We start from the raw sequence: 13314 nt of genomic DNA, 5'->3' as shown, positions 1-13314 counted from the left end.
CTACAAACACACACTGTTAGGAAAGGGTGAAACTGGTTCCAAATCTAGTAATTTAGTTTAACTTCTTTACAAAAAAAATTTTCAAACTAGGTACAATACTTCTCCTTTTTTTCTCTGTAGAAGTATGTCTTCTACTCGTTTAAGGAAGCTTTTTGCTTCTAATATGCAATTCAGATTTCACAGTACAAAATTCTTCAACATCTTCTCTTTCCTCTTGGCCCACCATATTTCTATGATCAGTGTAAGAGTGGAAATAAAGTAACTAGCGCATAGAAATATAAATGCAGTTCTTAGCTCCAGAATATTGGTAGGGGCAAAAGGCCTAGGCTCAGAGTTAATAATGCTGGTTTTCTTCGCCAAGCCTAAGGCGTTCTGGGTGAAACGGTAGTATGCGTCAGGTAGGCCTGATTCCAGCAGCATCATTATGTAGACCTTCATCTCCATGGTGAACGGGAAACCTGCAACGTGAGGTGTCATGAAAATCGTCTTTAAGACGTAAATATGACAATTCAATGATACTTCATCATCATCATCATTTCAGCCACAGGACGTCCACTGCTGAACATAGGTCATTAAGGAAATCATTGGGGGAACTATCTTACCTCAAACTAATTTTAAAACTTGAAAAAATCTCAGCGTTTAGTACCTTGAACACGAATACCTAACTCTAGGAATCGTTTTGTTTTTCATAATGAGAACGATATTTATTCGTGCTCCGAGTACAGAACAGTCTCCCGGAAAGCGAAAGTACCTACTAGGATTTAATTCTCAATTGATGCTATCGTTTTTTTTTCAAGTTTTAAAATATTTTTTGATAATATAGTTGTTGAAGACGTGTAACATCCAAAAAGAAGGTTGGTATGCCATTGACTACTTTTCTACGTTTGTTGCCAAAGCTCTTAACTAATGCTATACCTTTTCTTGTGACATAGGACAGGAAATTACTGCTGTAGCACTCGTGCACCAAGTACATCATGGGGTTGCCAGACTCTTCGGTGAAGTTCTGGCGAATCTCCAGCAGCACGTCTAATTTGCGTTGCAGGGACGCCATGTTAATGTTCGTTAGCACATCGCCTGAAAATGGTAAGTGAATTAGAATTATTTAGTTATTTATTGTGGATTCTAGCTAAGCTTTTAAGCCTAGAAGCTGTAATCTATGTGGGAGTTTGGAGTACCACCTACAATAATTATTTTTTTAAAGAATATTAGCAATTTGTATTGCCCAAATTACTAATAGTCCCGTTAGCCCCTCGTGGTAAGCTAAATAAACTTGTGTTACGAGTGGGCTCACCACAATAGTCTTCGGATCTCGAGTTGGCCAATCCGACCACTTCACCGTTGGGCCATAGTGGCTATGAAAATTTTAAGGCAACCGTTTATTTACAGGAATTCGCTTAGGTATTGTGCATTTACAGGAGTCAAACAAAGTGATCTAAGGCATCACTTACTCGTATATTACCTACCTCAGATTATAAGTTAAAATAAAATAAGTACCTAGATAGAACACTTCATTGTACCTACACCACAAAAACAAGAAAATAAAGAAATACACAAAAGAGGCGGCACAATTTAGGCGGTCTTATCGCTACGAAGCTATATCTTCCAGATAAGCTAGGGAAAAGACAGTTTGTTAAATGTTTTGTAAAGGCTGCCTTAAAAAAATGTGTTCAACTTACGTTTGTCCGAATTGAGACTTATTTGAGACTGGACGCTTTCGTCCAGCATATTGTAGAAGGATGGCGATGTGTACACCGTAATCTGAGACCTATGCAGTTCGTCCAAGGTCTTTATCTTGCTGTACCTCACTAACGTCGTGTATGTGTAGTTCACGTGCCCCTGTGGAAGATAGTTCATGTCATCAGGTTAGATTGACAAAGTAAATCAGCAGTTTCTATTAAGCCAAGAGAATGAACTTTTTTCGTCGGGGTTAAAATGCATGAAATTGCATACCTGTCCTGCGGGGACAGGATAGGTTATGTGGGGCTCACCAACTCAGAAGGACAAACCCCACTAAAATCCGGTGCTACGTCATTCTGCCCACGCCCCCGGCCCGCTAGCCATAAAGAGAATGAACTGGGCACAACGTAATGGAAAAATACCTCGTTATTTACTCGTAGACAACAAATAACTTGGTGTGATGTGGTTAGCAAATCAACAAACTTACATTATTTATTTACCTTACTTGTTCTAACTTCAATACAAGTAAAGGGCATGGGCAATGGGCATGGTCGACAGTCAAAGTATGGTGTGTATTGCGAGAGCACCAAAAGTGGCCATTTTAGGTAGGTAACTATGTTGCAACTTTGCAAGTATTGTAGGTAGGTATATCCCACCTACTAGATTGACATCAGAGGCCAAGAGTTTTAAAAATACCCCTAAAGACTACTTAGACTCTAATCATCTAATGAGGTCTTAAGGACAAATTACTAGTTAAATTTAAAAAAATATACACCTACGAGTAGGTAGGTTATGCTTTAATTAGCTACTTTACCTGAAATAATGAACAGATGATGACCGATGTGAGAAGGCATAATGCACCTAACACTGAAATCTTCAATCGTTTGTTGAAATACCACCCAAATAAGCCAATTGATACCAAATCAATGATATTTGATGAATCAGTTCTTTTCCTCAACACACATTTTCGTACTTTTTCACAAATCTTATTAATTACACTTAGTAAAGTCAACGCTGCTATCATGGCCGCCCATGTATCAGGTCTAAAAAAATGAAAAGTATAACTCCACACAGGCAGGTAATCAGGAGTTTTTAGCACAGCGCAAACTGAATCGAACGAAACATAATGGAGAAAGCGCAGCTTGTCCTCACTCAGGTATTGAATCATGAACCTTGAATTGAAGGATATGTCGAATTCACCACGCAGCAAATACCCCAAGCTGCCCGTGACAGTATTGTTGTACATATAACCATAGCCGTCGATGTCTTTGATTTCAGGAAAAGTGGTCTTAAACTGGTAGTAACGCAGAATGTCGTGCATTAAAAATGCGTCCATCCCACACATTCCATTCGTATAATTTACATCCATCTTCAGATAGTAGTGAATATTCCGACAATCGGTTATAGAAGTAGGGAATCTATCGAATATGTTTACCCGGAGAGGGAACCCTTTTGTTAGGTTAAACATTTCTTTGAATATTAGATAGTGAACGTCTGCTGAGGATGCAGCAACCGTAGTTATTGTCCTGTCATACAAATCAAATTTGGATGGTCTCTTGTCATGGTAGAGCACGTAATAATCAGGGCATACATAAGGGAATTCAACGACAGCATGAAAGCTTAAATATTTATGCCAGAGACGATTGAGGAATTGGTCTATTGCCGCATGGACTTCAACATCAAATACTCCTTTATCACATTTATATTTGGTATCCCTAGTTGTTATTATTATGTACACGATGGATGTGTGAGACTTCAGGATTGTTTTCATTGTAGGATGATAAAGGATCGCCATGTTTAGATCGTGAATAACAACTGCTATATTTGGGTCAATGTTTGCGTATTCAATTGTTTCATTTTCAGGTGCGTCGCCATTGTCGCGTACTAATGTGACTGACGTGCCGATGCTTCTCTTGTTGAGAAGACAGTCTTCTAAATATGTGTTACAGTTTTTGTCTGTAACGAAAACCACAACTTGCTTTTTAAAAACAATATCATTAAATGGTGTGGAACAATAGAATTTATTAGTAGTTTTATTTAAAAATAAGGTCTCTTCAAAACCTTTACAATTTCTTAAAATTAACGCGGTTATAACAAGAGCAAAATTAGTTTGTATAAAAGACATCTTTATAGCTATCTGTCTGAGGTTCGTATGAATTAAAATCACGTAGAAATTTCTTATAATACTCAGTTAACTAAATTAAATACTGCCCACTACAAAATGTTAGATAATCATCATTTTAATCACAATAAAAGCAGGTAAGTAAATATGACATTTACGCTGTGATGAAAGTATCCAATACATTAGCGACTAGTATCACTCATTTCAAAACGTGAAATGAATTTACTCACGGAGTTTAAAAAACGCTGCGTTTCTAGTCCAGTCATTTAAGCTTAAATTAGGTAAGAATCTCGGAATTAGAGATATGATAGTCCGTCTGTATGTTCCTTATAGAAACAAAAACTACTCGACGGATTTTAACGAAACTTGGTACAATTATTCTTCATACACCTGGGCAGGTTATAGTTTACTTAGGAATTCCCACGGGAACAGGAATTAGCGGGAAAATCCTTTTGTATGAAAAATCTAAACGCTTAACGGAAGTTAGACGCTTGAAATTTGGCATGTAGGTACCTTAGTAAACTTAAAGCTTATTTACAACAAGTAATTACCGAAATTCCCACGGGAATTAGCGGGAAAATCCTTTTGTTTGACCTGAAGTGATGCAGTGACCGCGCGCTCTCCGCCCTCTATCTCGAAAACGGTTCACCGTATAAAAAAAATGTTTAAACAAAATTTGTAGAGAATTTAGTATTCTACAATATTGATAATAAATACAAATAGCAAAAAACCCATAGGAAATGAGATATTTCCAAAAAAAGCGCAAAAAACCGATTTTTGTGACCTTTGACCTTAAAATTTAATAGTTGCTTACACCCTACCATATGTAGGTTTTGAGACAACTTTTAGGGTGTCAATATACAAGTATTTACAGACTTACAGCTGGGTATCTCGAATTCCGAGGTGAACTTACTATAATGACTGGACTATTCATCAACATCAACTTACAATAATATCAAAAAAAAATTGAGAATAAGTAAGAGTCAAGGTAATTATTCTTGCTAGTTGTTGTTACAGGCTCTTTGATTTTTTTTCAAATTGCCTAAAATTTATGACACCATTCACACCATAAAACTATCCATGATAGAAGATTACATTCAAAGAACAATACATATCGATGAAGATCTTCTTGTGTCAGAGCGTCTTTTCACGAAAATAAGTAGGTTAATGAAGGTAATATTAATGCTTGCTTAGATGTAGTTAGCACAGAATAGTTATGTTTTAACCGCAGCGTTTTACTGTTCAGTGCGTAAAGAAATTGATTTCAAGTTACACTGTGAGTTGTTATCGTTGCTGATCGCTCCATATCGACTGAAATTATCATTTTCCGTTGGCACCTCCTACTGTTGATGTTAAACATGTTTGCTGACTTTGCTTTGATGTCACCACAAAATATAATGTCACATTGTCACTATTAAAAGGATTAATCTTGAAAAGTTGTGTGACAACCAGTAAATATTAATTCTGGACGCAACTAACCAAAAAGTGTTTGTACTAATAGTAGGTACTTAAAAGACGTAAGTAGGTATATAGTTTATTCAACAATTAACACCCAACACTTACCTATATAAACCAGTGTTTTCCCCGTCATATACAGTTTCAAATCTACATTCCATCGTCTCGGAACAGAGTATGAAGCACTTGGCATATGTAATTCTGTTGCTAGTTATTTTGAAGATGGCCACCTGCCTGATGGACGGGCTATTCTTGAATCCTGAAGTGTTGAAGGCAGACCACGAGATCTTGAGAGGAAACCATCTCATGGACTACGATCCTGTACGAGTAGACTACGTCAATAATGCGATCATCGAAATACCCGTGGATAACTTGGAGATTGTTTTTGATTTGAAAGATAGCATTGTGTAATGAACTAAAAACGAATATTGTAATTCAATGGTTTTAATTTTTTTTGTATTAAATAAATATAATGTGTTTTATATCTAAATACATTTTATTTCAAATAGATCCTTCCATCGGGTAGGAAATTCTGCATAATTTAGGCCTTAAATTGAATTAATTTTCATTCACATTAAGGACCAATTTCCCTAAAATCTAGTCTTGATTCTTAAAAAAATAAAGTTAATGAGCTGACTCACGTTTATGTATGTTCTGAATACCTACTTCGTTTTCGTTATTTTCAGAATAACATGTCCACAAATTGAATTCAAATGTTTTATAATTAATGCCATTTTGATGATAGTTGTAAAAAAATATACGAGTATTTGGTGTACCTACTCGTAAATAGAGATAAAAAACGTTATTGTACACTACACAAAAGAGAAAAGAAAGATAGGTACACAAAAGAGACGGCAAAATTTTATTTAGGCCATCAAGTTATGGTATCAAAGCCTAAGTATAGTAAATAAACTCTATATTTACTCCTCAGATGTATTGTACAGTCACGGAATGAAAAGGTTCGTCAGTTTTCAAATTGATTCCTTCAACGAATCGCGAGCACATAATATTACCTTTGGAAACTATGTTACAGAATAATCTCGAGTTAGAGAAAATAATCTTTAACTGTTCGTCAGTAAAGTTCAAAATTATTCAGATCAAAGTTGTTTGACGATTTATCTTGTCAAGAAGATTATTATGATTGATAAACTAAAACCTTCTTGTCGGTTCAACCTGCCATTATTATTTCTATTAAATAAAAAAAAAACTATTGTCAATTGGTCAATGTCATCATTGCATTGCACTGATGGGATAGAAAAATATAGTTCCAAAATACTGGACTGTCCTGTCGATGACATTGACAGTGGGGCGCCACCGTCAATACCGGATCGCTGGTTCAGATTTTAGCCATGTTGGAAACCATATAGTTGAACGATGGTAGCGCCCCCCTGTCATTGAGTTTGGTGGGACAGTTCAGCGTGGTTCATCTATAAACAAGCAAAACCTTATTTGTCATATTTATTTAAATGTTAGCAGCACTGTTTCTTGCCCTGTTATGTTGGCAGGTTTGACTCTTACAGTACCTAGTGCAAGCGAAAACCGACACTAAGGTGACGAACCTTTTCATTCCGCGACTGTACATTATGTCAAATAATACATAATACTTTTGTTTAACGGTTCTAAAGTTGTGTCTCCTGAGACACAACTTTTAATTGGCAATAAAATTTTATTATGTCAGATCTTGGTTTTTATTTCTAAGAAGAAACAGAAGAAAAAAATACTACTCCAGTCTATTTGCTCGTGTTTTCAGCATTACTAAATATTTAACACTGAATAGTCACTTAAAGTAGATACCTACTATACAGGTAGGTACTAAGAGCGTGAAAAGGGTGTGAATAATATAGGTCAATATTTTTAAGTATAAAAACCTTTTTAATTCTATAGATATTTTATTAAAAGTAATGCATAACTTACATTGTTAATAATATAAGAAAATTGTTAAAGTAAAGAATAGAGATACAATTTACGATGTCTCAGAAGCTTTACGCGATACCTAATACGGTATTTACAGTACACGATCTTTTATTTCACATCACTGACAAACATTCTGAGAGAAAAGTCTGATTGAACCACTAAAGGATCGTATACTGCCGTACTTGATTCTTGAGGCATTTAACATCCATATACGTTATTAAAATACCCGAAGATTAACCCAACCACGTGGGTAAGAACTTAATCCTACGTCCTTCTAGACTGGACAGTCCACTCTCAAACTTGAGTCCTTCAAGATCAGCCAGCAAATCGTTGCTCGGGTTGTCACCTCGGAGGGCTGACCGTTTGGCCACCTTGTGGTCTTTGGCGTCTGCTACAGTAGTTGCTTCAATGGGAACCAGTACTGGTACCTCGTCGATTACTTCGATTATTGCCACCAGTGGGACGTCTTCAGACAACGTAGTAGTTTCAGCCTGGTCCACCGGGACGGGCGATGCGATTGCGACGGCGAGTAGCGCCAGCGAGAGAAGGACAAACGACGAGGAAGCCATGGTCTTGATGGGCTTCAGGAAACTTCTCCGCTTTGTGTTTGGGAGTGCACCCAGATGCTTGTTCACTTGTTCTTGTTTTCCGATTGTGTTGCAACTCGAACCCTACGCGTGCGTTTTATACAAATTTTCGATGTTCAGGTGTTAACCAATGTACCCTGAAATGGCGTTTTGACGCATTCATCTATAATGCTAATGCCTTTAGTAAATACTTCCAATAACATAATGACCATGAATGTGTTTTGTTTGATATATGAAGAATACTGAAAAGATGAAAAGGTTTAGGATGATCTGAGCAAATAAACAACAATGCGCAATGTTATTCTTGTAACTACAATAGTCATTCATTCTGACTAACGTCGTAAATAACTTGAGTAAGTATTTGGTTTTAATACTGAATAGAAAATTTAATTGTGCAATAAGTAGGTAAGCTAATTCAAGATGACTAATCAAATAAATAAATTGCTGTGATGATTGGCGGAGATCAATAAGTGTGGTATAGCAACAACAGTGGATTTTCTCAAGCAAGGCAGTAAAACCTTTCAGTCGATACAGGCTGAGGATAGTGGAACCTTTGCTATGATTGAAAACTTATGCGTAAGATATGCGCGCCGGTCGCATGCGACACCTTCGATTTAAAAATTAAAGTACAACATACCCTATGTAATATGCGTTTCTTTATTTTAATTCCCTGACGAATGAACGATCTTTTTTTACAGAATAGCAAAAAAAGTAGGTATTTGCAATACCCTAAAATGTTTATTTATGACTTGGAACCCCTGAAAATTGTCACATCCTTAAAAGTTCATCCAAATCCTTTTGTCTGAATTATTTGTTTTCAATCATGGACCAAATAAGGACTGATTATATCGCATGACCGAGTGCTAAATGAGATGTTGTTTTATATTTTTAACAATACCATCAGCTGCATTTGGAGTGTTGTTAGCACTTGGACCAAGGCTCGTGAGGAAACAATCACTCGGAGCACTGTTTTTAGACTATGTATTGAAACATCGTGGTTGTTTGCTTCTTCAAACAAGACTGAGTGTACAGAATCAATGATGGGAAATAAATTGCGCAATCATCGTTTCACTTATAAACTGGCTTCCGATTGTGGACTGGATCAGTTTTCAAAGTGAAAAGTCGTGCAATATAGGTATCGAAAATGCGTTCAATGTTTTTCGTCGTCGCTTCGCTAGCGCTGTGGGCCGCGTGCGTCTGCGCACCGGCAGAGTCGGACGTGATCCAGCACATCCCGGAAAAACCCGAGCTAACACCGTCAGCTATCGGAAAAGATGCTGCGAAATCTGGTGCTGCGGGAGGAGATTCTGGTGTTACTGAAGCCAAGCCGGTGCAGAGAGCTCGTCGTAGCGTAGAGGGACAGGAGAGCGACTTGCTTCCTTCAAGAGGTCAAGTAGACGCGTCGCCTTTCGGTGAAGTTTCCCAGCTGGAGGGCCGTGGACGCATCAGGGTGCTGCCTGCCTTCCTCGGCTAAACTATCCAGTTACCAAAACCTCTGAAAATTGTGGCAATCCTTCCAACGTTTATGGCTAAGTCTCACCTATGTAAAGTAATTGTATGTAAGCCTTTTATTTCAACCGGAAAATCATCTAATTTAAGTTTATCTGATCTATTGTTTATGTATTGTTATATTAGTTACGGTGTAATAAATGTTTATTAAGTTATTTTTGTTTTTTAATAAAACAGTATTTAGGTAGGTAGGCACTAGGCACCCATTCCCCAATCCATCCAATAAGCAATACTTAGGAACAAATAATATTTTTTTGATAAATATCAAATATAAAAGGCAATACATGAAAATGATTTCTCTAATACTTGATGTGGATACGTTAATGAGTGACATCAATACAAGGGAAGCTAATTAAAACAATTAGCAAACATCTAACAACCTAATTAGAATGCAAACTTATAAAACACGATGCAAGTGCAGTTGATGCAATTGTTTGTTATGAAGTTATCACAATGTTTTTAGTCGTTATTATTTTATTTGTGATTCTTAGAAATTATTCCGATGCAATGCAAGCATTGAACCTGGAAACAAACGTCAATGTGCCTGGTGAAGATGTTCAAAAGTTAGGAGTAAAAAATTCAAATCAAGAGCAAAGTAATTCTGAAACTGAAAAAGATAAACCAATGAAAAATGAAAATTCTGAAATAATTGAGACTGCTGCAAGTGTAGTTTACCGACCACTCTTTGTGTATCGGAAAATTGTTCATAGCAAGCGTAGAATAACTATGTACAACGCCTTTGCAGGCTAATCGTTTGCAATATTGTAAAAAGTAAGTCATATTGTTAGTAGTTTATTAGAAATAGCCATGAAAGTTTCTTAATTGGCAATAAAATATGATCGTTAAATTAATAATTTTATAGGCTTGATCCAAATGGCTAAACATTTGTGTAAAAATTTCAAGCAAAGTTGGTGCAAAAATGGAGCATCTTAGTTTTATGCTACTTTTGCTTGGACTTCTATGCGTAAGTTATTTAATTGTTATTATGTGATAATATAAAGCTATGTTTAAGTCAATTTACTTCTTTCCAGACTTCCGATGCTGGAATATCACCAGTTCACGATCTCAAAGAAAAAATTAACTCAAAATTAGTCGGCGAACGCTTCCTCTTGAAGTCTCCTCACAAAGTTCTTAATCATTTGGATAACTCCATTTTAAAAGCAACAAGAAATGTAACCCAAAATCCAAAAATGGAAGAAACCCTTTATCAAATTTCTAAGGATCTGGTTTCTGCTATATTATCAAAACTAGAGATTCAAGACAAAATTACAAGGATTACTCGAGAAGCACTAGAGGCTCCTGGCAAGAATAAAGGCATTACAGCTATAGAGACTAGACGCATCCTAGACTACATCTCACGAACATTGTCTGGTCACATGCTTAGCATAACTAAAGTGTCAACAGAGCCGGAACTTCATCGACTTGTTTACGGTTTGGCTCAAATCGCTGCTGAAGTGTCGATTGTATCTGCATTGAAAGACATCACGTATGCTACTGCATTGTCGAAAAAACAATCAGTTGATTTGTCGCTACGAAAGAAGAGGTCAATTCCAAATAATGGTCCCACAACGATGGCAGCTCCTTCTATTGTCTCACCAATATATAATGCTATTTTGAATAAATCTATGTCAAATTCACCAAGCAAAGAAACAAAAGCAGCTAATACTACGCTAATACCTAGAGATCCCCATATTTCACCTTATACGGTATTATCTAAAAATGATAAAGATATTATGCGATTCTTGAAAGTAAAGAAAACTGCACAGTTTCCTATAAAAGGATTTTTAAATCAAACCGCTTTAGACATCGAAAATAGTGAAACTCTTACAAACAATACTGATAGCATAGTTTTGGATAAATCAATAAATGGCACACATTACGTCACGCAAGACACTCAAACTTTAGATGTGCAAGAATTAAACGCACCAGGTCTCATGGATGACTGGCTCGATCAAAAAGACAATGTTTTCAAAACAACAATAAACTCTGAGATTACAGCTGAAATGGATACAGATCAGGTTGATGTCGAAGACGATGCAACCAATGAGAAAAAAACTAAGCTCAGACTTGAGAGGTTAGAAGTAAAAGCGAAGAAAGCCATTCTTTATGCTGGTGACGTTGCTTATTTGACGGCGGCTAGCGTGGTAGCTCTGAGGCGAGCCTTGACTGCATCTATAGAGGTGCAAATGTCGGTGAAGTATGCCAAAAATGGTATGTCCAATCACCAAGATTTGATGATGAATTTGGCTAAGACAGCAGCGCAACAAGCTGGGAAAGAGGCAAGAATTGCCACGTCGAAGTCTCTTGCTTGTGAACGCGTCATCAAACTTGCTTTAAAATACACAGCACAATCCCAGGGGGCCAATTTGAATCATGTGGCAAATAGGATTGTAATGGATTCCTTGTCTCTATCAACCCTTGCTAAATCCATGGCATTTGTGTCGTCTGATATTGCTATCAATTCCTTGTATCAAGCTACTGATGTTAAACCTCCATCTTAGATTTGTCAATGCACTAAAAGCATTTACACCAATTCAAATGTAATTTAATTACAGTGTAGTTTGGATTTGTGTTTTATTTTTTACCAAACATTAAGTTAGACTTAGCAAGCAAAGCTGTTTAGTTAGGGAGGCAATAAATTTCTTGATTGATTTTGTGAGGATAAAATGTATTAAATATAAAATAGGACTTAATGATAGGTCTTCTTTATGTTTTCAATTTATAATTTATTTAATTAATCTAATCAGTAATTTTGTTTCCAATCGTTTACCAGTGGGCGCCCCAGTATGGTGTGTAGACAGGTCTGTAGTAGGAGTAAACTCTGAAAATATAAAATTAACTAACTTACTAATTATTTGGGGCTAGATGGCGCTGTGTGAGATTATCCAAAGATATTTATAAAATTAAAATTAAAATTAAAATTGTTATTAAATTAAATTAATCTTGTGCTCAAAGAAAATCAAAATCTGGTAAATTACAGTACGAAATAACGACTGACCCCGAAATCAGAATAGGAACACGCGAGTCCTATCCTTAGCAATTAAGGATTTGAATACTAAATACCTACATATTGATAGTTCCCGAAGAATTAACGAAATAGTTGGTAACAGGAGAGTTACTTTACCTTGGTACATAGTATTGTCGTCGCACATGTGGGTATCTGAAGGCTCCAAAGCGCCAGAAGGTTGCGTCAGTCTTCAAGTCTGCTTGGTCATCCAGAACATTCGTCTGGGGATCTACGGCTGGAGCGAGCTCGTCTTCGGAAAGCTGGATGTCATCCACTGGTATAGCAGCGCACACAGCCACGAAGAATAGAACTGCCAACGTTTTTAGCATCTGAAAAAGGAAAAAGTTGGTAAGACTACAATTTGAGTAACGCAGAAAAGTATCCATAGAGTTAATTTAGGTGCGTCATAAAAGACGCTAGCAAATGCGCTAGGATCATTGGTAGTAAGTACTTTTTAAAAATTTGATTTATTTTTTAAACCTTGTTTTATAGGTATGCAGGTCCTGTAAAAATAATCTAACTGCTCAAAACTTACCATTTTGTCAATGGCAGTTTGCTTAATACAAATGAAGACCCTCTAGGATTCACTGTGGTACTGATGCATCTGCTCGTGTCGCCACGGTATATATCCCAGCGAAAAGATTCTCGAATATGATAGAAAATGTAGATTATCCTGCTTTCACAGCATTGACCTGGTCAGCTCAAATTGTGGTCAAAAGACAGTTAATCTCTATAAAAGAACCTGTTTAGATGACGTTTTAGTAGTCGGATGCGAATGACGCTATTTTTGATAACTATCCTTTTCTTTTCGCATTTTTAATTTTATATTCTAACTTTTTATAACTTTTAAAATGTTTTTCTGGTTCCGTATTACTTTTGAAATAACGTCCACGCATTTGTCTATACCTACCGTCTGGTATCTATAGCAGCTTCTTAACTTAGGACTTAAAATACCATGATGTAGTTTGGTGATCAGAAGATAACCCAAAAGTGTCACGTATTATTGAACTGGGAAATTAAGATGTTTTCCCCTAAAGAATTCG

The 13314-nt window shown here is 36.5% G+C and overlaps 2 protein-coding genes and 2 long non-coding RNA genes across 5 annotated transcripts; 2 read left to right on the top strand and 2 right to left on the bottom strand.

The window, feature by feature from the left end:
* Window positions 1-139: 139 nt before the first annotated feature.
* Window positions 140-3472, bottom strand: LOC135080221 (uncharacterized). The gene is made up of 4 exons (XM_063974902.1): window positions 2492-3472; window positions 1677-1836; window positions 916-1074; window positions 140-458 (listed from the first exon to the last, which is right to left on the bottom strand). Exons 1-4 carry the CDS (start codon window positions 3470-3472, stop codon window positions 178-180), a joined length of 1581 nt encoding a protein of 526 aa, XP_063830972.1. The 3' UTR covers window positions 140-177.
* A 1767-nt stretch (window positions 3473-5239) lies between these two features.
* LOC135079679 (uncharacterized) lies at window positions 5240-5738 on the top strand. The gene is made up of 2 exons (XR_010258865.1): window positions 5240-5316; window positions 5397-5738. It is a non-coding gene; the product is annotated as an uncharacterized LOC135079679 (long non-coding RNA).
* A 4017-nt stretch (window positions 5739-9755) lies between these two features.
* On the top strand, window positions 9756-11830 carry LOC135079677 (uncharacterized). 2 transcript variants are annotated; one of them, XM_063974292.1, is made up of 3 exons: window positions 9756-10035; window positions 10168-10228; window positions 10296-11830. In XM_063974292.1, exons 2-3 carry the CDS (start codon window positions 10184-10186, stop codon window positions 11763-11765), a joined length of 1515 nt encoding a protein of 504 aa, XP_063830362.1. In that variant the 5' UTR covers window positions 9756-10035; window positions 10168-10183; the 3' UTR covers window positions 11766-11830. The 2 variants fall into 2 exon arrangements, with proteins under 2 accessions (XP_063830362.1, XP_063830361.1); XM_063974291.1 differs by lacking the exon at window positions 9756-10035 and having other exon boundaries at window positions 10132-10228.
* A 136-nt stretch (window positions 11831-11966) lies between these two features.
* LOC135079678 (uncharacterized) lies at window positions 11967-12916 on the bottom strand. Its single transcript, XR_010258864.1, has 3 exons — window positions 12807-12916; window positions 12389-12600; window positions 11967-12085 (listed from the first exon to the last, which is right to left on the bottom strand). It is a non-coding gene; the product is annotated as an uncharacterized LOC135079678 (long non-coding RNA).
* Between the last annotated feature and the right edge of the window lie 398 nt (window positions 12917-13314).

The sequence above is a fragment of the Ostrinia nubilalis genome, chromosome 17 (assembly GCF_963855985.1).
Source record: "Ostrinia nubilalis chromosome 17, ilOstNubi1.1, whole genome shotgun sequence".
Lineage (NCBI taxonomy): Eukaryota > Metazoa > Arthropoda > Insecta > Lepidoptera > Crambidae > Ostrinia > Ostrinia nubilalis.
This window is presented reverse-complemented; position numbering and strand designations above follow the sequence as displayed.